The sequence below is a fragment of the Camelus bactrianus genome, chromosome 12 (assembly GCF_048773025.1).
Source record: "Camelus bactrianus isolate YW-2024 breed Bactrian camel chromosome 12, ASM4877302v1, whole genome shotgun sequence".
NCBI lineage: Eukaryota > Metazoa > Chordata > Mammalia > Artiodactyla > Camelidae > Camelus > Camelus bactrianus.
In genome coordinates, this window is record NC_133550.1 from 59,644,182 (window position 1) to 59,668,793 (window position 24,612).

The following is a 24,612-nucleotide window of genomic DNA, read 5'->3' on the forward strand; positions in this document are numbered from 1 at the left end:
TGCTCTTCAAGCCCCTGTCAGCTTGGGCACCCGCCCTGACCCAGACCGCCAGACCCCTTCCTGCAGCCTCTGCTCCAGCCTGCTGCCTGGCTGCCGCGGTCACATGCCAATGTTTTATTCTGGGTCCCTGCAGTAAGACCTAACACATTCCACCCATGTGCCTGGCCTTTGTAGGTAGGGATTGTGTCTCTTGGCCTGTGTTTGTAAGTTATTCCCCACACGTCTGTCCCATCTCTCTGGCCAGAAGGTCAGCGCCGGCCACCGGCTGGCCGCCTAGCTGTCTCCCTCGCTGGAGTCCCCACTGGCTTCCAGGTTGTCACTGTTTAAACCCAGCTCTGCCACTGACTAGCGAGTGTCCTTGAGTGTATTGCCTAAGTTGTGGTGACCACACTGAGAATCGTCCCCTGACTCTACATCCTCTCTGGGCTCCCACAGCCCCAGGCTCCAGGCACTGACCGCCGGCCCACATCCCCCACTGGACGAGGCTCTCCCCTCCATCTCCCCGCACCCAGCACTGCCCCTGCCACTGAGTGGTGGCTTTCCCTCCTGCCCTGCCTTCCTCCTGCTCCCTCTCCTCCCTCCCCTCCTCCTCCCCACAAGGCTTTCTGGACACACAGTCCCATCAGTGCCATTTCTCCCTCGGAGCCCCCTCCCCTTGCTCTAGGAAATGAAAAACACCAGGCAGAGATTGTGAGGTGCTCAGTCTTTTATTTAAACCAGGTGGATCACTCCATCCCCTGAGAAGGCACACTTATGTTCCCTGGGGCTGGGTGTGGCTGTGCCGCCCCAGCCCCACCCAGACCTCCTTCTCAGTGCACAGGGAACTTCTGCTGTCTTTAAGGGCGAGGTGATGGAGCCCAAAACAACTATGGCCCGAGTTTGGATTTACAGCTTGGGTTGGGGGTTCAAGGTGAGGGTGAGGCTGTGGGTCGGTTTGGAGGTTGGAAGGAATTGGGTTGGGGTTTAGGTGAGAGGAGAGTTAAGTCTGACCCAACTCTGCCGGCCGCAGTGAGCAGAGCCCTGCTTCTCCTGGCTCCCAAGGGGATGACTCTTCACAGGAAGCTGGGTCCCCAGGCATGTGAAATCACCTGAACACCGCCCCCCACCCAAGCTTCCCTTCCTCTCCCCCCCTCCACCTCTCATACACAAAGCACACACTCAGAAGCAAACGCTATGGCTACAGGAGTTCCAGTCCCCACCATCCCCAGAGCCCTGGCCTGGGTGGGTGGGGTGAGGGGCGCTTGGGGGCTTAGCCCTGGAATCCCAGCTCCTTGTACTTGGCGGCCATGTCGTTCCGGAAGAGTTCCAGGGCCTTGTTCATGGCTGCCTGGGCATCGGCACCGAAGTCCCCGGGATGCTTGCTCTGCAGAACGTGGATGATGGCGTCCGAGATGAACTGCAGGGACAGGGACAGGAGGATGCTGGTCAGTGGGGCAGACAAGCCAGGGGCCAGATGGGAATCAGATCAAACCCAGCTCCTCTACATCCCACGGCTGTTTACTGAGCACTTACTAACTGCCTGGTGCACTTCTGTGCAGTCTCCATGGATTAACTCCTGTAACCCCCACAACCCTGTGAGACAGATGGGGAAAGTGAGGCCCGTCTTGGGACAGACGAGGAAAGGTTAGGCCGTGTGCCCACGGCCATGTGGCCGGATGGGCTGGCTCATCTGCGATCCTCCTCAGCTGTGCTCTGGATGAGGACCCGACGACAGCCAGGCATGGCCCGCCACCACAGGGGCAGCCACAAGGGAGCGAAATGCTCCTATCCCTTGGTTTTATCCAGGATTTTGCAATCAGAGAATCTAGAAAGAACCTATTTCCATTTGCGTGCATTTAATTTTTGCATGTAATGGCTGAATATGGCGATTGCTTTAAACAGCCTGTTTGGGGGTGAGTAGGGGGCAGAACATCGTATTTTCTGTGCCAAGCAGAGAGCCTTTGCTCAGAAGTATTGGTGGGAGGGAAGGAGAGAGAGGAAGAGGAAAGGGAGCAGGCTGACGGCTCGGCCCCGGGACCAACACCGTCACCATTTGCTCTGCCATCCACAAGGTCATTACCAGGAAATGGAGACAGGCATCTCTACAGCATAGGGCTGTGAGTGTGTGAGTGTGTGTGTGTGTGTGTGTGTGTGTGTGTGTGTGTGTAAGAAGCCACTGCACTTTTTCAGTGGTTTGTCAAGTTTTGATGCCAAGCACAACACCGGTCCATGGACCAAAGGGTGTCATTTTACTGAGGCCCAGACGGGGAAGGAGCCAGACTGAGGTCACGTAGCAAGTGGATGGCAGAGCTGGAATCTGCACCCAGGGGATCGTGGACAAATAATGGCCAGAGCCAGAGCCAGAGCCAGAAGCAGAGACGGCACCGCAGCTGAATTTGCCCATTTTCTCGGGCACCTGGGATGCAAGTGGCCAAAAGCAGGGCGGCAGGGGGAACACATGCTGAGGGCGGCCTCAGACGCACAAATTTCAACACCCAGTAAACCCTGCTTGGCTCAGAAACAGAGACAGCTCCACAAATACCCACCGCTGGGCATTGATTTGGACATATGTTTATGTTCCCCTTTAATGTCATAAAGGCAACAAAACCTTTATGGGCTTTTGTTGGGGGATGGGCTGACTTCAGGAAGCTTTGCTCAGGGAGAACTTGGAGACCCAAGTTCCAGGCCCAGCTCCACCCTGACCTCCATGTAAAATGGGGGGCCCCTGAACCCATTGGGTCCCCCCACTCAGCCTTTCCTAAGTCAATGGCAGAGCCGCTAAGACTTAGCAAATTGTGGGCTGGGGCTGCTGGAAGATGGGAAAAGATGGTTGCCCTTAGCACACAGCATGCTCTGTGGTCCCCTCACTTACAGGTGAGAAGGAGCAATTTCTTATGAAGGGCATGAATGAAGCTTCCACAGCGTGGGGAAGAGCAGACTGGGGATCCATCTTAATTATTTTGCAGGGATTGTGCAGTAAGTGAAATTATTTTAAGTAGCCCTGGGTTCTAGTCTGCTAGTCGGTAACGCTACCTTGAAGGCATCATTTTCTCTCTGAGCCAGAGGGAGGGGATCAGTCATTCAAGTTGTGCTGTAAGCCCCTCACTGAGGTTCACAGATAGGAGAGAGCCAGGCTCTGCCCTTGAGAAGCATGTGTCCCGGCCAGGAGACAGCTGGGTAAAGGGTTACATTACAATACAGCCGGGCAGGCGCCATGGCCAGGATGAGGACTAATGCCTTTGCAGGGGAGGGTGGGCAGATGGAGCAGCTGACTGCCTTGTGGGCCAGAACAGAGGAGGTGGCTTCTGAGCTGGGCCTTGGAGGAGGAACAGGGATTTGCCAAGAGAAAAAGGGAAGCCAGGGACCACCACTCATGCAGAATCTCAGAGGCAGGACCGGCTCCTCCTGTCTGTGTTGCTGAGTGGGACAGGCAGGCAGGACTGTTTGTGTGTGATTTGGGGGCTGCTACATAGGGCTGCAGGGTGAAGAGGCTGAAGAGGATGGTGGTGGTTGTTCATGGGAGATATTATGTCACAAGGGACTAAAAGCTTGGGTTCTAGAGTACCACAGATCAGATTGTACTTCCTGGTGTATTAGCTGTGTGACCTTGGGCAAGCTACTTAACCTCTCTGAGCCCTGAGTTTCTAAATCAGAAAAATGGGGATGAGAAGTCTACCGGCCTAGGGCAGAGACTTTTAATTGCCTGCCTAATGTCCACTTTTTCTTTCTTCCTTGTAACGGAACACTGATTGGGTTTAGAGTGGCAATAGACTTCATTTCCCAGCTTTCCACGCAGATACGTGAGGTCTCTAACTAACTTCTGGCCAATGAGATGTAAACGAAATTGTTTGATGAGATCTCCTTAAAAGAGAGCCTTCCTCTTTTCCTCCTGCTTGCTGTTTGGAACATGGACCGAATGACTGGAGCTACAGCAGCCATCTTGGACCACGAGTCAACTTTGAGAGTGGACACTACATGCCAAGGATGGCAGCACAGAAAGAGCCTGCATCCCTAGGGCTTCTACACCAGCTCTGGATTCCCTACTGCTGACCTTTTGTCAAGGATGGCAGCACAGAAAGAGCCTGCATCCCTAGGGCTTCTACACCAGCTCTGGATTCCCTACTGCTGACCTTTTGTGTGAAAGGAAAAGACAGCATTGAATGCAGTTTCTAAACTCGTGGGGTAATCATGAGAATTCTACGCAGTGGACCCAGGCAAATGTTTATCATGGTCCATCCTAACCGGGAACTATCACCGTTATCCTTACCAGCACTGCTGCACCAACCTGCCTGCTGCTCCCGTCCCCAGGGGTGATATCCACAAGGCCCTTTATCCCTCAGGTCCCTAGTGCTCCTTCCTGCTATGTCCCCTCCTCCCACTGGGTCTAGACACAGGACTCAAAGCTCGGGTTCTCCCCAACCTCTACTTCTCAGAGCATCACAGGAGGTTCAAACCAATTACTTATGCCTAGGACACCCGAGGCTCCCTCTCTGTAAAGATGCTCAAACTAATAGAACTAGCCTGCTGGCCACCCACCCCTGTAATTGAGCCCCAATTGCTGAACTCCTGTCATATAAGTTTTGTGTGTCTCCAACTCCCAGTGGCATAGGGGTTAGAAGCTGGGGTTCTGGAGGAATAAAGACCCAGTTTGAACACCAGCTCTGCCATGTGCTGCCTCTGTGACCACAGACAAGCTACTTAACCTCTCTGTGCCTCAGTTTCCTCATCTGCCAAGTGGGTGTGATAATGGTACCCACCCGTGGAAAGAATGCAAGTTGTGCACCCAATGTCCACTTCTTCCTTGGAGACAAGATACTAATTCAGTGGAGAAATATGTTTACTCTCAGTGACCCAGGAGGAAGGAGAGTGGGTGACAGCCCATTTTACAGATGAGGAAACTGAGAGACAAAGAGGAAAGACATAGGTTCACTGGGCAAGTTAGTAGTTGGGCTGGGACTCGAACCCACATCTCATGCCTTTGGGGCTTCTCTTTAACTCCCATCCTCTCACCCATCCCAGGCCCCGCCGCCCACCTCCAGGTACTTGACGGGGATTTTGTGCTTGGTGGCGTGTGACTGGGCCAGGGGCTTCAGCTCAGCCTCATGATGCCCCTTCTTCTTGAGGATGCCCCCCAGGGCAGTGAGCACGGTGTTGCCATGCTTCTTCAGGTCCTCAGAGGCCTTCATCTCATCGGCGGTCTTCAGGTGCTTGAACTTGTCAAATTTCTCCAGGGTCTCGGGGTGCCCTGTAAAGAGCCTGTGGGCACAAGGTGGGCTGGAGTTAGGCACAGAGGTCTGGAGGTGGCCAGACTGGAGTTCAAGTTCACACTCCTCCCTGCCCCCACTTCCCAGCTGTGTGACCTTGGGCCATTCACTTCACCTCTCTGTGCCTCAGCCTCTTCATGGGGCACACGAGGCCCTCCCTGTAGATGCGCCCTTGGGATTAAATGAGATCACAGGTGCTGAGGGCCGCACAGGAAGTGTCAGATAAACACTTGCTATTTTTATTTCTATCATCATCGTCTTCCTCTTCTTCATCGTTACCGTGAAAGATAAGAAGGAAAGACCTCTCTGTGTTGCCCTGCCCTCACCCCCATTTTCACGGTGTTGTTTGGCACATGGATGACTAAATGCCATCCTCGTGGAGCAGAAAGGGTTGGGAGCAAGGGGCCGAAGGACCCGGATTTGTTGAGCACTCGTTACATGCCAGGGCCTTGCTGGGCTCTGCATCTACACTTCCCTTTAGGGTCTTATTATTCCCATTTTACAGATGAGGGAACAGAGGCTAAGAGATGTGAGGTCCTAGCTCCATATTGCAGGGTCAGGGTGCCCAAGAGCCAGACTGACATCAGGTCTGAATGACTCGGAAAGTAGTCCATGCAGGGGGCCATGTCTGCAGCTTCCTGCCTGGGGATCATCCTTCAGTCACTTTAATATTTCCAGCTTCAGGAGGCTCCCTACTACCTGTGAGAGCCATTCCACCCTGAGCAGCTCTCAGGTTCAGAAAGCTCTTACTCATTTTGCTCTGACTTCCTGCACCTCCCAGTACCTCCCAGGACCGATGGTGAGGGTCCCTGGTGGGAGCCACCTGTCCAAAGACCAGGTCCCTGCTCCTGCCAGGGACCCAGTGAGCTAGCCGCAGAGGGACTCTGCCCGTTATCCTGAGCCACCACGCATAGCCTTGGACCTCAGTCTTTCCTGCTGCGGGAAAGTAGGTGTCAGTTAGTGGAATTCATACCTGCCACTTGGAGTGGGGGTGATTCTCCCCATTTCACTTGTGGGCAAATGGAAGACCATGGAGATAGGTGACTTGCCCAGGGTACCTGTCTGGCGTGGCAGAGTCCAGACCCAAACCCAAGACTGAGTGGTTCTGCAACTCACACTTGTTCCCTTGTGTTGCGCCCAGAAACCTTTGCAGGACTGATGCTGCCTGCCTAGCTTCCCCTCCTCCTGTCTAATGTCTTCGTGTCTTGAAAGTTTCCTCTTTTATAGTTTCCTGGCTCTGCGACACCCTTAAACCTGACTGTGGACATGCTCCAGTGTGCACAAGTATCTCACAGCACATACCTGTACTCACACACATAGACACACACACACATGCATGTGCCACGTAGCATGGACAGGGAGCACTCCCTTCCCCACCAGGAGCACATCCCTCCTACTTCCCCAGAATGCCCAGGGCTGTCCACAGCCATGCCAATGTCACCACCTCATCTGGGGCCCCAGCCAAACCTTGCACATCACTGACACCTCACCCCTGACACCTTTCACCCAAGGGTCCCAGAGCTCCTGACAATTATTATCTGGTGACAATGATCCTTGAACTCCTGCCTGACAGATGGGAGACCAGCACTCACATGTGAAGGCCTAAGGTTGGAACACTGGAGAGCAGAAGAAGGCCAAGGACTTGGGACCCAAGGTAGCTAGGGATCTCAGACATTTTGGGAGTCCCTCAGATGTCTGGGAGAAAGAACAGGGCACTGAGAATTATGGAAGCTGAGTTCTGTCCCCTGCTCTGCCTCCAGTGTGCTGTGTGACATTGAAGAAGTCACTCAGCTTCTCTGAGTCATGGCTCAACTATCAAACCAAGAGAGTTGGTGTAACTGATTTCTCAGCCTCCAAATTCTAAGCCCCCACTTCACCCTCCACTCCTAGCACCTGTCAACCAGAGAGGGAGCCCAGATTTACTTTAAACAGTGCAGAAAAATTGGGCTAACGAGTGTCCACCATATCATCCTGGCATCACATGGCTGTCTCCCTCCCATGGCCCCAAGCCCTGCAGCTGGGAGCCCCCAGAGCAGTCACAGAAGGCTGTCCCTGGATGTCCCCGACAGTGGCAACCCAGAAAACGTGCAGATGGGAGGCCCTCTCCCTGTGGAGATGGGCGGAGGGCTTTTTCTCCAGTGTTTCAGAAGTGCTCACTCGTTCGGTGTTATCATCGAAATCCTATCGTCAGCCTGCCTAGTTTATCCCAGGTCTGCAGGCAAGTCAGAGGGAAAGGAGGCCATTTGCCAGCTGTCCTCTGAGCTGAGGCCCAACCAGGCAGCTACACAGAAGATGGAGGACTCTCACAGACCTGCACAAACCCTTCTCTGCTCCAGAACCAAAGAATCAGATGAGGATGGGAACTCATCTCTAGTGCGCCAAGACTGTGGGACGATACAGCACAGGGGTCCAGGGCAGGAATGCTGATCCATGCCGTCTGGGTTTGAATTCCAGCTGTGGGACTTTGGACGAGTCACTTAACCTCTCTATTAAGTGTGGTGGTCATAATAATATCTAGCTCACAAGGTTGTTGTGAGGCTTAAATGAGTTAATATATGTGAAACACTTAACACAGGGCTTAGCAATCAGTGTGTACTATATAAATATTTGCTGTCCTCCACATCATCTCTACCACCATTATCATTATCACCATCACCATCATCATCTCCATCATCATTGCCATTGTCATCATCAGCATGGTCACCACCACCACCATCACTATCATCTCTATCATCATCACCATCTCCATCATCATCACCATCTCCATCATCATCACCATCTCCATCATCATCATCATTGTCATTATCACCATCATCATCGCCATCATCATCATCATCACCATCTCCATCTTCGTTGTCATTATCACCATCTCCATCATCTCCATCATCATCCTATCCATTATCGTCATCATCATAATCGTTAGGACTAGGAATTTTTTATTTTGTCTGTAGCTGCCATCGGCTGGCTGAGACTCTTGAGCCGTGTTTCCTCCCTGTGACGTAAGAAGTGTTGGCCACCAGCAGAGGCTTTCAAATTTTTCATGGCCTCAAAATCCTTTGTTCAAATGCAAAAAGAAATAAAGCAGGAAAGATCTGGGGGAAAGCAGGAAAGGCAGGGGTCTGGAGCCCTCTCAGCAGCCTCCTCCCTCCTAAGCCCCTGACTCCTGGAGTCAGAATCTCCAGCTGACCTTCCAGCTATTAAGTTCTAGAACGTAATGATCAGTTACTTGCAGTGAAGCCCTCGGTGCTTCATTAACAGACTCAGCTGAACAGAATTTGCCCTCTTTTATTATCAGAGGAGTGGGAGAAATAACCTTTTCAAGCTCAGTCAGAAAGCCTGGGTTCAGCATCGGGAGCAGAACCAAAAGGTCAGCTCTAACAGGAGCTCTTTGAACCCAGGGAGCTAGCATCCCCTCCCGTCCCTGCCCCTAGAACCCAAACTAAGAGGACAGAACCAGCTGGCATGGTTTCTGCATGTCCTGCAGCTTAAGACATGACAGGGCATCGGGCTCTCTGGGGCCTTCCAGGGGCCAGCAGTCTCCAGCATCATGTCTCACCCCTGGCACCCAGCCCCTGGCGGTTCCCTCCGACCCACCCCGGGAAGGGAGATGTTTCCCCTGTGACACAATACCCCAAGTCTCCTTCAAGATGTCCAAGTCACTGACTTAGGGCTGGTCGCCACCAGATCACCTTGGAAAGACTCCTGCTCTAGAGACTGCTCTCCCACCTGAGACCCTGCCTCCTCTCCAAAAGCAAGGCAGGATCCTGGACTCAGAGAATGCCAGGCGTAAGAGTGGGCAGGGATCTCAGAAACTGTGGCAGGCAATCCCTTTACTCAACAAATAGGGAAATAGGCCCAGTGAGGAGCAGTGACACGACCAAGGTCACACAGCAAATGGGGGCCTGGGAGTTGATTCAACTTTGTGGGAGCCTTCTGTCCTTCTATCCAATTAGACAGGACCTGTTGCAGCCCCCAGAGCCAACCGACAGAGACAGAGGAGAAAGACACAAAGAAACACCTCAAGATGCCAGTTAGATTCAACAGAGAACTCGACTGTCCTTTCTCAAGCGTTTCTGGTGAGATTCACTGAGGGCTCGAACTCCAGATAACAGAGCTGGTAGAACCGGGCATTCTCCCCAGACATGGGACCTGGAAATAGGGGAAGCCCAAGGGAGACTGAAAGGGCATCTAAGTGGGAGAGGAAGATCTGCTCTGGCTCCTAAAGAGGGAGAAATTCATCTGTAAATTCAAGCATGAAGGACAATCCGTTCACTTGTGGCAACCGGGGCCCGCTTTCTCCCAGGCGTGCATGTACCCCATTAGGTTGTTGACCTGCACTTCTCAGAGCATGAGAAGGGGCTAGGAGCGGAGGAGAGTCCATCGCCCTTTGGGAAGGAAGGCAACAGAGACATGAGATTCTATTTATAAGCCACAAGCCATCCTCTATTTACAAAACTCAGAATTTTACGGGATTCTTTGTTGTTTGTTTGTTTGTTTAGGAACCTCTTGCTGTAGAAGGCAAGATGTGCTTGGACACCTTTCTGAGCCCTCAAATTCAAGAAGCACTCAACATCAAGTCACTAAAGGTCCTCTGTCTACTGTTTTCTAATTATAATACTTTAAAGGCCCCAAGTCTAAGCTTCATATATAATAGTTACCAATATCTTCTAGAACTCACTATATACCAGGAATTATTCTGGGTCCCTTACATGCATCATCTTATTTAATTCTTATTTCCACTCTATAATGTAGATATTATTAGGATTTCCCCCCATTGCACAGGAGAAGAAATTGAGGATCAGAGAGGTTGTGTACCTTCCCAAAGGTCACACAGCTGCTCAGTGGCAGAGCCAGGTCTACAACCACACATCTCATCTTGAAGGTCATGTCTTGGCCTTGCATTTTACAGACTATGATGGACTTGTGACTCTGAGGTCATCCTTCCCGTCTCAGGTCCTTTATGTCCTCATCCATTAAGTGACATGTCCAGACAAGATCACTCGGATCTCTCTGGTTAATTCTGCCTATAATTCTAGGATTCCTCTTGGTGGGCTCTAAGCATCCAGGAGTTTGCTCGTCAAGCTTCTCCTAGCTGCTGACACAGGTGTGAGATGGATCCCCTTTCCTCTCCTGACTCCAGTTCCTGACTTGTAAAAGCAAAGAGCCAAGTGGGGGTTTCAACAAACATAACTAACGCAGCCAACTGGTCAACCCCAAGGCACACACTCCACCTCGCAGGCAAACAACCCTGATCTTTGGGAAGCGGGTGATGGGCGCAATGGGATCTCTTCCTTTTACCTGATGAGGACCTCCTGCCCATGGCCTGCGACATCAGCCTCCACCTTCCCCCAGACGTTCAGCACCAGCTGCCATTCCCCGTCGCTGAGCCCCATGGCGCTGCCTGGAGGAGACAAAAAGGGCAAGTGCGGACTGACTACTGACTGGGTGTCCCGGCTCCGATAGCTGGGGTTTGAGGCCGCCTGGCTCCAAAGGGGTTTTATACCTTCCCAGATGCTTCACAGGGATCACTTGACAGCTGGCTCGCTCTCTCTTTCCCCCTCCCCTGCTCCCCCCCTCTTTCAAGCAGGGGTCTAATCTTTTCCCTTCTCTAGCCCTCACATGGAAGCTATTTTGGGGTGGGTGCCATTGTGGGGAGGCAGGACAACTCAGGCCACGGGGTGGGGGTGGCTGTGCGTATGGAAAGAGTTGGGAGGAGTTTGGGCCACTGTCTGGACTCTCAGAGGCCAACAGAAAGGGCATGACCAAGGCCAATGCCAACGGCCTGAAACCCAACGCTCCTGCTGTCAGCCATCCCAAGAGAACCTGTCATGTTTCTAAGCCTGGGCAGCAGGCTTCCTGACTGTCCCTGGGACGGTCCTGGCCCTTAGCAGTCCCTTCACCCACCTTCTGCCCACTTTGCCAGGATGCCCCTCACCCGTCAGAGCGGTGGGAAGGGGTCTAGATGATTTCTTGCTTTATAGCTGGGTGAACCCAGGCAGATCCATAACTCTCGGAGCCTGAATTTTCCCATTCCACCTAGAAAACTCCTAGCTTCATGGCTTTGCTCAAATATTTCCCTCTGAAAAGTTTTGCTTGTACCCCCTCAAGGCGCAATTAACTGCTTGCTCTTTCCATTTATTTGTATGTGTTCCTGTTGCACTGCTTACCTCACTGCATCATGTTCTTTGTCTCCACGCCGGGTCTTCCGTTAGGACCATAGGAGCCGACACTGACAGAGACCACCGGGTGCCAGGCCCTATTCCAAATCCTCTACGTGTGTAACTCATTTAATCCCCCTACCACCCTCCATGATAAATACTGACATCACCTCCATCTAATGGAAGGGACCTTAGGGAAGTCTGCCACAGACTGATGGAAGAGCTCAGACTTGAGCCCAAGAAGTCCACGCTCCTGAACACCTTACTCCGATTGTCTGTGGGCACAGGCTTTGTTTTATTCATTTGTGTATCTCTTGTACCTTGCACAGTGCCTGGTACCAAGTTTGAACTGAATAAATGTTCATTGAATAAGAGGATGGATGGCCTTGCAAGGAAGGCAAGTGGAGGATGATTGGCCTTTATGTCACATCCTTCTATCATCCATCTACCATCCATCATCCATCCATCTGTCTGTCATCCATCCATCATCCATCTACTGTCCATTATCCATCCATCTGTCCATCATCTATCCACCCACCCATCCACCTACCCACCCAACCATCCACCTACCCACCCAACCATCCATCATCCATCACTCATCCATCCACCCACTCATCCATCATCTGTCCATCCACTTGTCCATCATCCCTTCATCCATCCAACACACGGTTACAGAGTACCTACTCTGTGTCAGAAATTGTGCTACTTGCCGAGGACACAGAACCAGATCAAACACAACCTGGTATTTATGAAACAGTCCCCTAGGGGAGATAAGTAAGAGGAATAAAATGACAGTACAGTCCACTTAGTGCTATGATCAAGGTATATATATATATATACTTTTTTTCCTGTGAAAATCCTTTATCAAAGCAATGCAATAACCAAAATACAGAATGGGTCACATGGTTTTTCGGTTTCTTTTGCTACTAGATCAACTTCAATAGTAGTCATTTGTTCACATCTTTAAGTTACTTTTTTAAAGTGAACATTTATAATTCACAGATCAACAAGCTCCTGCTTCCATCTGCATAGAACTTTACAGCTTACACAGTGCCTCCTTGGGCAGGATTATATCTAATCTTCACAACGATGCAAGGTAGCAAGCATCACCCCATTTTACAGCTGGGAACCATGAGACTCAGAAAGGATAAGCAAGCGTCCTGGCTATCCTGGGTCTGTACTGGACATGCCAGTTGTGTCTGCCCCACATACATAGCTCATTCTAAAGACAACTGCCCTGCCCGACCCCCCGCAGTCACGTCCCTCCCCCAAACCTGTGGCTAGTCACAGCGATTGGACTGGGGCTAGAATCTAACCTGAGGCAGCCAATGGCAAGGCTCTGTCAAACAGCCAATGTTTATTAGCTACACCAACCAGATTCTCCTCTTCAAAATGTGACAGGGATGTCTGGCAACAATTGGCTAGGTGAGAGGGAATACAGAGTCAAAGAGGGTTTCATGGGTAAGAATTGCAGCACTGGGTAAACCCCCGTGCAACTGTGGGTCTCCATTCTGATCTCTGTGAAGTCCGCTCCAACTTTCTGAGGACCTACACTGTGTCAGGCCCAGGATGCAAGGGCAAGGCGACTCTGGGGCAGTCTGCCCAGGGCCCGGCCCCTACTCCTGGTCCCTTGCTGGAGGGTGAGCCCAGCAGCATGGGGGGAGAGGACAGAAGGGAGGACGCGGCAGCCAGCTGACCCCAGCCCGGGGCCGTCCACTGGGGCACAACAGTGACATCACTGAAAGGATCGGCATCACTGGGTTCTGATTTAAACCATCAGCTCTGGCAATGCTGTTTTTAAACACCCCCCAGCCTGTGTCCTCTTGAGACCCTCGGAGCAATCCTGAGGGGCTGGCGGGGCAGGACTGTCATCGCCCCACCCGGCTGGATGGACACAAAGACTTGGAGAGGTTCAGCACCTGCCTGAGGCTGGTGAGCTGCAGAGCTGGGACTGAAACCTGAATCCAAGGCTCTTTTCCTATCTCCAGCCTCCCGAGCTGTCTAGGGACGGCCTGGGTACTTAAAATCTCATCAATTCGTCACCAGTGCAAAAGTGTTTAATATGAAGCTGTCACCCCCTTGGCAGGCACTCCCATTAACTGGCAAGTTCATGGAAACCCGAGGCTTTGAGGTTGATGAACCTTTTAAGTTTTACCTTTTAAGCTAATAGAAGGGAACCAACATCCGCTCGAACTTACACATCTCTACAACAGAACAGACGGTACCTAGCGGTTGCTATGGCTACCTGGAGTCGCCAACTTTGTTTGGGGGCTGTAATTATTCCTGTGACAGCCTTCAAATAGCCGGGGCAGGGAGGCTGAAGATGCACAGAACAGGAAAGCCAGGCTGCCTTTACATGCAAAACTTTTTTTTTTTTTTTTAAGATTTGGCCCCTTAATTTTATTCTTTTTTTTTTTTTTTTGGAGGGGGGTTAGGTAATTAGGTTTATTTATCTATTTTAATGGAGGTACTGGCGATTGAACCCAGGACCTTGGGCATGCTAAGCACACACTCTGCCACTGAGCTATACCTTCCCCCACCACGTGCAAAACTTTCTGCAGCCTTAACACTCGCATGTCATGTACATGCACACAGGTACCCACACACAAACACGGGTGGGTTACTTTGACACCCAAAGGAACACAGCTGAATCCCACCAAGTGAGACCTGCCCCCTCCTCTTTCTCCCTTTCATATCACAGAATCCTTTGAATGTGAAATTCTGAGACTTGTAGAATCATCCCTCCAGCCTTCAAATTCTGGAGATTTGAGATCTCAGAATTAAAATGAAAGAGAATTCTAGCCATGGATTCTTGAAGCTAACAGAGGCCTTCCATGGTATCTTGTCCAAGTTCCCACTAAGTGCAGGAATTCTCCCTACAGATCATCTTCTAGCACCTGCTTGAATACTCCTAGGAGCAGTGACCTCACTACCTACAACTTTAAAGAGTCTTCTAATCAAACCAAAATATGCCTTCTTGTGGTCCTCACTTCCTTTTTCTGGCTCTGCGGGCTCCTTGGGGATGGAGAGGACCCGCCGAGTCTCTCTCACCAGGGAAGATGCAGGCTCACCTAAGACTTTTCTTGTCCAGACTACACACCCCAAGGTCAACAGAACACCGTCTCCTGGCAATGTAAGCTAGGGGCCTGCCTGGTGGAAAAAGATCTGTTCTCCATCTTCAGTGTCTGGTGACTCTCACCTCTTGTCACACATATACACAGAGAGAACTCTCTAGCAAGGGGCTCCCGGCACCTCCCTGCATGGGTTCGAGTTCCCAGGTGACTGTGCACCAGGCCCTCTCTTTCAAAGGCTGCAAGTCCAGTCTAGGTGACCTGGGCATTTGACACCCTTGTGTAGCCAGCAACTCCCCTCAGTGAATCTGGGGGGTTACACTTTAAGACTCCATCCATGGGGGACCAAAGCCGGGAAGAAAGAGCACTTTGGATCTTCAGAGCTTCGGGTCCCCTCAACCCTGACCACCTCCCTTCCTCCTCCTGCTCCTCCTGGGAGCTGGCCCTTTGGAGGCCAGCCCGGGCAATGCCTCCCTCCCCTCTCCCTGCCAGGTCCCCCCAGCTCGGCTTGCTCCTTCCTGGCAGAGTCTGCCTCCTGGACCAGCGCCAGGCCAGACTCCGAGCAGGGCTGAGGCCTGGAGCCTGCAGGACCTGCCGAGGCCATCTACCAGGTGGCAGGACCCCCGGGCTGGCCCCAGACCCATCTTGGGCCCACCACCCGCTCCTCGCAGCCCCTCAGGGCCTTCATACTGACCACGTCTCCCCTACTGCCCAGTTGTCTTCCTGGAGCCTCCAGCCAAGCAGGGGGCTGGGGGCAGGGAGAGGTGTCTTATAGCAGCTGGGGAGATGGAAAGAGAACTAAAAATACAGTTTATATGGCATGGCTCCTCCTCTGCCTGGAGGCCCAGAGGGGCTTGCTGGAGGGGGGCTGGCAGGGACATCAGGATCCCAATATCCCAGGCAACAGGTGTGGCCAGGGACACCAGCCCACCTCCCCCGCCTCTAAGGCTTGGAGTCACTCCTCCAGCCCCACCTTCCACCTGTCACCTGGATGAGCCTAAACCCACCTCCACATCCCCAAGTCCTTCCTCTCTCCAACTGGCCCATCTCCCAGAAACAGCTCCCCCTCCAGGAAACTCCCTCCCACTCCTGCCCCCCTTTCTCAGAAGATGTGCCCTCTCCCCCCTCGCCCCTTGGGCTCCAAATGGGTGCAGCCTTCTCATCTCTCTCTGCTTTTGGGGTGCATCTCCCTATTTCTACCCTGTGAGCTTCCTCAGAGGTGGGAATACAAAACCACAGACACAATGCACTCCAGCGGCACCGCCTCTCCCAGCAGCTCTTTTCTATACACATTTTTATAAGCCCCATTTTTCCCACATGGGGAGACTGAGGCAGAGAAGTTAGGTTGCCAAAGGTCACACAGCTAGGAACCTCCAAACATGAAATTGGAAACCAGGGAGTCTGGTTTCAGGGTGTGAGCTTCCCAGTTAGGAACTGGGCTAGCTTTGGATCTTTCCTCTTCCCCCTCTCACCTTTCTGACAGCACCTAGCAGAGGGCTGGGTTAATAAGCTCTCTGAATTGTTTATTTTATTGACCTGAGTCCATCCTGGCTCCGGGCTTCCTAGAGGTGAAGGCAAAGACAGTTGTTGGATGATAATCGGGAGGTCCTGCTGCCATCTAGTGGCGACGAGGAGGAACGCCTCCACCCTGGCTCCCCGCCTCCCACCGCGTTCCTTTGTTCCCTCCACCAGCCAGCCAGCAGCCAGGACAGGGATCTTTTATCTATCTTTCTATTCATGGCACCGACCAGGGACAGCTGTCCAAGTTATTAAAAGATGAATAAGACATGGTCCTTGCTCTCAAGGGACTCAAAGTTGAGTGGAGGAAACATCCCAGGGGGGATTTGGAACGCAACAGAGATTTGAGCAAAGAGCTATGGGCGGATGAGGAGGCAGCCTGAGGTCTACACGGAGATTTGCTGGCAGAGGTGGCAATTGGGCTGGATCTTAACGCATGAGCGGGCTCCTGCAGGGTCTCTCAAGGAGAAGTAACAAACTATATGTGCAAAGGCCCAAGTGATACAGAGGATGCATGGGGAAAGGCATGCTCTGGGGGCAGGGTGAGGTCACCTGAGGGTCCTTCTCACCAGAATCAGGACGGGGGACTTAGAGCTGGCAGTTCTGCTGGACAAACACTCATGCTCACTTGGTGCCAGGCTCTGTTCTGTGCCCCCAGGGAGACCAGTGATTCCTGAGCTTTAGGGGTGATGGGAGGGAGGGTTGAGTAAACACATGATGACAGCACTTTGTGATAAGGACAGTAACAGAGACAGTTCAGCATAGACTTAATGCCTTTAGAATCAGACATCGGGATTCGGTGCTTGGCCCCACCATGTATTACTTTTTGAGCCAAGGAAGGTATAACTTTCCAGGTCTTTTGGTTTTGTGTCCATAAAATGGGAACTGTGAAAAGGATGACCTATCTCAAATGTCATCATGAGAATTAAAAGAGGGAGTGCATGTACAGGACTCAGTGTGGTGCCTGGTTTATAGCAGTGCTCAAGAAGTGTTCTCTGTGATATAAGGTGACAAAGGAGTCATAAAGGAGGAAATAGTTACCTCCACCAAGGAACATGCAGCAGAAGAGGTGATGTCTGAGCACGACTTTGAAGGGTCAGTAGGGGTTTGGTAGGAGCAGAGTAAGGAAAGGATATGCCAGGCACGGGGACCAAAACATTCAAGGACATGGAAGTTGGTGTGTTAGGACTAAGTTTGGTTGTGGGTGACAGAAAATCCAAAATAACATGGCTTTAACAAGAGAATATTAATTTCTCTTTCATATAGAAATCCAGAGGTAGTGGTCCAGGGCTGGTAGGGCACACAACATGTCAGCTTCAGTCTACTTTAGTGCGCTGCCATATTACATACACAGATGGCCTCGACCTGCTGAGGCAAGATGGCTGCTTTAGTCCAGCCATCGTATCATCATTCTAACCAGCAGAAAGGCAAAGAGTTGAAGAAGGTTGTGCCCCCTACCTTTAAGGTCACTTTCAGGAAGTTGTAATCAGTGCTTCCTGTCACTGTATGGCCACAACTCTCTGCAGGGAAGGCTGGGAAACAGTGTCTATTTCCATATGGCTGTATTTCCAGATGAAAATTGGGAGTTCTATAACATAGAAAGGTGGGATTAAAAACTAGAAATTTCTGCCACAGGAATTTTAAAGAGCATATAAAGATGCAGGAAAGTACAAATAATTTTGGTATTTCTGTGGTGGGAAAAGAGAGGGAGAGAGTGATGGAACATGGGTCAGAGAAACACCTGGAGGCCAACCCAGGATGGCCTTGGGAGCCATGAGATTTAAGATTTCTCCCTAGGAGAGAGCTGTGGATGGATTTCAAGAACGGGAGGGCCATAGTCTGATTCGCTGTCCTAGAAACACCACACTAGTTGCAATGGGAATGATGTAATGGGGGGGGGGTGTGTGCAACGTGGAGGCAGGAAACATTTCTCCCCAACATTTTATTCTGGAAGTTCTCATACATGCAGTAAAGTTGAAAGAATGTTAGGGTGAACCTCATACGTATACCCACCACTGAAACTCTACCACTGCTATTTTACTAAACCAGTTTTACCACGGATCTCTCCATCCCTCCATGCCTCCAATCTTTCTTATTTGTGTGCCATTTCAAAGTAAACTGTAGACACCTGTCCATCCACTTCTTCCTAAATACATGTATGAGTGTCATTAACGAGAGTTACATATTTGCATTTTTTCTTTTGACATTAAATTTACGTGGAACGAAATGCATGCGTCTGAAGGGTACCCTTGCTGAGTTTTGATAAATGCGTACACCTGTGTAACGCGAATCCCTATCAAGATACAGGACATTATCATCACCTCCAAAGTCCCCACATGCCCCTTCCCAGCTCAGTCCCCTCCCCCACCACCTCCAAGAGGCAACCGCTGTCCTGATGATTTCGTTTTCGTAAATCACAGATTGGTTTGGGGAAGGGAGACCTTTCAAAGCCTGCTGTGGAGCCCACGTCTGCGCTGAGAAAGAGGCTGGACAGAGTGGTAACGAGAAGAGGGGACAGGCTCTGCAGGGGAGGCTGGGGAGAGGGGGTGAGCTGTGAGCCCAGCGCAGCGCCCCCAGCGGGAGGTGAGTTTCTTCTGGCTGAGCGACTGGGCAGATGGTGGCGCTATTTACTAAGGCGGGCCTGGTACCCGGGAGGAAGGGCTGGATGAGTCTCCCTTGGGACCGTAGCATCTGGAGCGTCGGTGGGACATCTGTCTAGCAGGCGTAGGGATACACATGAATCCCCGAGGTGGCATCGGGGAAGTGGTGTTTCTCCAGCATCTTCACAGGATTCAGGATGCTCACTCACGACACTCTAGGAAAGGCAGAGGGGCCCCTCCTCCGCTGGTCCCTTGCTTTCCCCAAGGCAGCCAAAGGCAGCCAAGGGTGGTGGAGAAGACACAGAGGTGGTTAATTCCGATTGGCAGGACCCTCACTGCAGAGGGGGTGGAGTCAGCGAGGGGTGAGTCCACACTTATCCCTCCTTCCTTCCTCTCTCCCCAGCATCCTGTGGCTTTCCAAAATTCTTCTTCCCTCCTTTTTTTTTTTTTTTTTTTTTTTTTTTTTTTTTTTGCAAGGGTAGGTAATTAGATTTACTTATTTATTTTTTTCATGGAGGTACTGGGGATTGAACCCAGGACCTCATGCATGCTAGGCAAGCACTCTACCAGTTGAGCTGTAACCTCCACCACCCCTCCCCTTTAAAATGAACCAAAGCCCATGTCTTAGTTACTGAAATTTCCTACAGGGAGTGGGCCGTCAGGTCTGCTTCCCCCGAGAGGGCAGTGAAAACACAGAAACAAGGTGAAACCTGGGCCCACAGTCCCAGACTGCAGCTGGGCCCCCCTAGTCTAAAATCAGGCACAATTCACCCCAGGAAAGACTGCTTTCTTTCTTAAAACCCCATTTGGCTGACAGGAGATATTCCTAGCCTTCCCATCCGCACAACTTGGACTTCTTCCCTGGGGATTAATGCCCTGCCTGATTCTACTAAGAGAGGCCTTGCCCCTACACCCACCCCCTCCTGGAGTTGCAGCCCAGAATATCCTGAATTTATCTGGCCATTTAGAGAATCGCCCCAAGGGCTCAGTTTGCTCCATTAGACACAGGGTCAGAACGTGAGCTGCTGGTGTAGAGGAAGGTGCAGAGATTACCCCAGATACCATCCCAGGAGAGTGTGTGAAGGAAGAAGAGAAGGACCCCAGGGAACACTCCAACATTTAAAAATTTGGACAGGGAAGAGTGGGTGGAGAAGTGAGGATGAATATTGAAGACTTCTTATGCATTAGACCTGGGCGAGGGCTGAACCACAAATATAGATGCATTCGTGTGTCAGAGCATTAGCTGCTGTAACAAACAGCCCCCAGATCTCAGTGGCTTATTAGTTCCTAGTAGTGGCTGCATGGGCTTGGTTCTCACTCACCTCACCAGCCAGTGCAAGCTGGGGAGAGGACTCTGCTCCACACAGCCACTCAGGGACCCAGGCTCTGTCTCCAAGGACTTCAGAGACCTCTGATCCCTCCGGACCCAGCAGGCAAACATCAGAAGGGAGAAATGAGTGGGAGAGGTTTTAGAGGCCACACCTGAGAGTGAGGCACACCATTTCCGGCCCTATGCCATCAGCCCGATCACAGCCATGTGGTGGCAATGAAACGTCTGTGTGCCCGGGAGAAAGTGAATCGGGCTCAGAGGACACACAGCATCATGTCTGCCACAGTCACAGCCTGAGATAATAAAATGTTTCATAATCTAGTGGAAAGACAAGGACGAGGAGTTGGGAATGAGCATTCCTATGAACCACGTTTTAATACCTTGTCGAGCTTGGAGTGGAAGCTCAGTGTTTGTTAGGGCCGTTTGGATGAGTTCTATCACCACTGATGAAATGCTTGCACGGAGAGGGGCAGGTGAAGGGCGGGGGAGAGGGTCTGCACTCTCTGTGATGATGAGACAGTCATTCTCCAAAGGACAGGGGACATATCGGAATAGGGAGCTGAAAGATGCTCAGAGGTGGTGAGGGGAGCAGGAGTGCATACGGAATATTCTGGAAACCCTGAGAAGACCAGTTTAGCCGGGTCAGAAGTTTTGTGAAGGGGATTGGTCATGGATGACGCTGGAATGTGGGCTGGGAGCGGATCAGGAATGACTTTGAGCTTTAAGAATCTTGGCGGCTCTTCAGCAGTGGTTGTGGCTTGGGGTGGGGTGGGGTGGGGGAGGGGAGCTCCCAGCCCTCTGGGGTGAATCAGCCGGACAGTTAAAATGAGTCACGATGGCCCAGCAGAGAGAAGCCAAGGCAAACAGTCATGCTAGCTTGGGTGGCCACGGGGGGTTTCTTCTCTGGGGAGGCTTTGGACTGGGGGAGCTCAGAGATGGAGCAGGTGCTCTGGCCTGGCCTGGAACTGTGTTCGGGCTGTTGGGGCGACACCTTCATGGTTCTGACCTCGGCAGCAGCAGGAGGGCGTGGGGACAGTTTGGCCCAACTCCCTGATCCGCACCTCTTGGACCACCTTGGCCTGGAGTGGTCTCCCCTTGCACCTTGCCCATCCCTCCTTCTCGGAGGTCTTCCTCACAAATAAGACCAGATTCTAGACTCTCATACTTGGCCTAGGTAGCAGTACCCACCATTGTGATTGTAAACTGCATGATGGTTGTAAGATTTTAAAATAATGTATTATTCAGTTGGTCGTATCCAAGGGCCCATCTCCCATCTACCTTCTCCTCCCATATACCTGGGTACCATCTTGAAGAGGAGAAAGTGCAGTGGTGGTTAGGAGTGAGTGTGTGTGTGTGTGTGTGTGTGTGTGTGTAACCAGAGATACAAACACGAGGAAAGATAGAGATCCCGAATAATCGGCTCATCTAATTTGCACCCCCCCAACACACACACACAGAGCAAGGGTGCTTATAAACAAGAGGCAGTGTAAGTACAGGGGTTAAGGGTATGAATTCTGGAACCAGACTAGTAGGTCTGAATTCTGGCTTCACTGCTTGCTTGCTGTGTGACTTCAGGGAAGTTCCTTAACGTCTCTGTGCCTCGGTTTCTTCATCTGCTGATTGGCAATCTTAACAGATCCTGCCTCGTAGGATGAAATTTAAACTAGATGAAAACCCTTAAAATATGCCTGGCACAAAATTGAGTAAACACTCCATACACATATGGGCTGTTATTCTCAGTTAAAAAAAAAAAACAGCCCACTTTTTTTCAAACATCTGAATTGAAATAGACTGTTGACCATGTTATATAATTAGTGAAGAAGGTCCCTCTCTGATGGACTGGGAAGCCCATGAGAGTGAGTCTTGTATTTCTGTGGTCGGGTCAAGGCCAAGTTCCTGCTCATAGTAACAGCTACGCCAGCCCCACTCCGAGCACCACACCACACCACACACAGGCACGGCTAGCCTGCTGGGCCCAGCACAGCTCACAGTCCTCTATATGCAGAGGCTCACTTAATTCTCGGGACCACTGTAAGCAGGTGTCAGGTAGGGTCTATCTACCAGGGTCAGGTAGATAATGGATGGAGCAATGCTTTGTAAACTGTAAAGTACACAACTTGTGAGGCTGTCAACACTTAGGACCTCTTCCCCAAGGGCCTAGGATCCCATCCTACTTTTGGCTTAGCTGGAGTGCCTTGGGAATATATCCTGTGCTCTAGAACTTTCCCTCCACTTGCCCCTCTAGCAAAATGTAGTTGTCTTGGGTATCATTTTCCTTTATGATCTGTCTTAATGGTCACTGGTGGAATTCAACCCCTTCCACCTCCCTGCTGAGAGATTTTGTTTCAACAAAGGCCAACACAGGCTTGATATCGAACCCCAAAGAAAGACTCCCTACTCCCAGTCTACCCTGGACTGGACTCTGTGACATTCCTGTGTTGTGTCTTGTGGATGCATCTGTCCCCACCCATCCCCAGCTGTGCAAAGCCCGCCCTTCTCACATGGTATTTCCTCCAGGAAGACCTCCTTGCTGAGCCCCAGCACTGTGTAGACACCTCCCTCCAGGCCCCCCTCCTGTTCTTTCCAGCTGAATACTAAATATGGCCCTGATTATAGCTTCAGGGGAAGAAAGATTTTATCCATTGATTGATTGATTGATTGACTGAGTTACTCATTCATTAATTTGCTTAACAACATTTGTAGAGTACCTCTTCCTTATCAGGTACTGTAGCACTTCAAGGGTGGAGAGAATTACCCTGGTTTCTGAAGAAGAGGAGGAGAGTATTAGCTACAGGGAAGAAGATGAACAAAGGCATAGCTGTGCAGAAACTTGGACTGGGCTTAGGGAGCAGGGAGTGGCTGGATCATAGGGTGCAGGGTGGTGAGGAATGGGAGGTGAGGCTGGACAGTGGGCAGGATCCAGCTGTAGAAAGCTCTGATATCATGGCCAAGGCCTGACTCAAAGGCCACCCCCTCCAGGAAGCCCTCTGTTGTAGACTTTTATTGTTTTTGTTCCCCAAGTGCCCTCCCCTTTCCTTCCTACTGAGAACTCATTGCATTTGGCTGAGTACAGTCATGGTTCAGAGATGGGCATGATATCCTGGCTAGACAAATCAGATTCTTCTCTGGAACTTTTCTGCCGGACCTCTTGCAGGGACATTGCCAAATAAGGAGGATGTGAACCTGGGGCAGCTGGTGGCCTCTGGCCTGAAGAACAAAATCAGAGACAAGAGAACCAAGAGATATAGTGAGATGGAGCCCTGATGAATTTTTCTGAGCTACTGGATCCAACCATGCCTGAAGCCAGTTGTACTCTGGATCTCCCAGTTACATGTATTCAATTATTTGTTCATTCAACAAATAGTTACTAAATGCCTACCATGTTAGCATTCTTCAAAGAGATAGAACCAATAGGATATTATATATATATATGTATATGAAGAAATTTGTTATAAGGAATTAGCTCAAGCAATTATGGGCTGTGAAGTCCCACAATCTGCACTTGGTGAGCTGAAGACCCAGGAGAACCAACAGTGAGATTCCATTTGGAGACCAAAGACCAGGAGAACCGGTGGTGTAAGTCTCCAATGGCAGGAGGAGACCAAAGTCTCAGCTCAAGCATTCATGCTGAGAGCAAATCCTCCCTTCCTCCACTTTCCCACTATTTTCAGATCCTCAACATATTGGGTGAGGCCCACCCACACTGGGGAGGAACATCTGATTTACTCAAGGCTGTGAATCCTAATGCTAATCTCATCAGGAGACACCCCCACAGACACACTCAGAAATAATATTTAACCAAATATCTGGGCACCCTGTGAGCTTGTCAAGTTGATCCATAAAATTAGCATCACACCTGCTATGTGCAAGGCACAATTCTAGGTAGTAGAAGTATAGCAGTTAAAAAGAAGACAGGGGGAGGGTATAGCTCAAGCGGTAGAGCGCATGCTTAGCATTCATGAGGTCCTGGGTTCAATTCCCAGCATCTCCTCTAAAAATAAATAAATAAACCTAATTACCTCCCTCTGCCCCTGGCAAAAAAAAAAAAAGAAGAAGAACAAGACAGAGATCCCACGTAGTTGAGCTTACATGGTAGTGGGGGAGGGTGCGGATAGAAAGACACTAAATAAAATAAATAATTAAAATAGCATGTTAAATGATAATAAATGCTATGGAGAAAAATAAAACAATAAAGCAGAGAAAGGTCTTAAGGGTGTTGGTGGGGATTAGGGGATACATTTTAAAGTTTAGTTTCAAAATTTAATTTAAAATGTAATTTAAACTTCTTTGATAAAAATCTGAAAGGTACTGGAGAGAACCAGAAAAATAGCTTGAGGAAAAAAAAAATTCCAACAGAGGGAACATCAAGTGCAAAGGCCCCGAGGTAGGAGCATGTTTTGCTTTTTCAAGACACGGCAAGTTTCATTAGCCAAAACCTTCTCATTTGTGCACAAAGCAATTTGACTTGGATTTCTGTCCCTTGCAATAAAAAGATTCCTACTAATATAGCTTCCCCGATCACCTTACAAGGAACAAATATTCCCTCTCCAGGCTCCCACTGCCTGTCGTCTGTACCTCCCCTCACATTTGCTGTCAGTGCTTGGCCACCTCACACAGCTGCCTTTATCTTAATTCATGTGTTATTCAGATATATCCTCAAAACCTGCTTTTTGCCAAATAGTGAACACTCTC

The 24,612-nt window shown here is 50.7% G+C and overlaps 1 protein-coding gene and 1 long non-coding RNA gene across 2 annotated transcripts; both read right to left on the reverse strand.

The window, feature by feature from the left end:
* Positions 1 to 688: 688 nt before the first annotated feature.
* On the reverse strand, positions 689 to 10,723 carry MB (myoglobin). The gene is made up of 3 exons (XM_010946041.3): positions 10,542 to 10,723; positions 5,013 to 5,235; positions 689 to 1,396 (listed from the first exon to the last, which is right to left on the reverse strand). The coding sequence occupies exons 1-3, from the start codon at positions 10,634 to 10,636 to the stop codon at positions 1,250 to 1,252; spliced, it is 465 nt and encodes a 154-aa protein (XP_010944343.1). The 5' UTR covers positions 10,637 to 10,723; the 3' UTR covers positions 689 to 1,249.
* A 548-nt stretch (positions 10,724 to 11,271) lies between these two features.
* On the reverse strand, positions 11,272 to 15,206 carry LOC123614289 (uncharacterized). The gene is made up of 3 exons (XR_006721646.2): positions 15,167 to 15,206; positions 12,718 to 12,822; positions 11,272 to 11,499 (listed from the first exon to the last, which is right to left on the reverse strand). It is a non-coding gene; the product is annotated as an uncharacterized LOC123614289 (long non-coding RNA).
* Between the last annotated feature and the right edge of the window lie 9,406 nt (positions 15,207 to 24,612).

Coding starts and splice junctions, on each gene's coding strand:
- MB (XM_010946041.3), bottom strand. CDS start 10,636: ATGGGGCTCAGCGACGGGGAATGGCAGCTGGTGCTGAACGTCTGGGGG. Junction 5,236..10,541: donor GGGCAGGAGGTCCTCATCAG/GTAAAAGGAAGA, acceptor TTGTGCCCACAG/GCTCTTTACAGGGCACCCCG. Junction 1,397..5,012: donor TCCCCGTCAAGTACCTGGAG/GTGGGCGGCGGG, acceptor CTGTCCCTGCAG/TTCATCTCGGACGCCATCAT.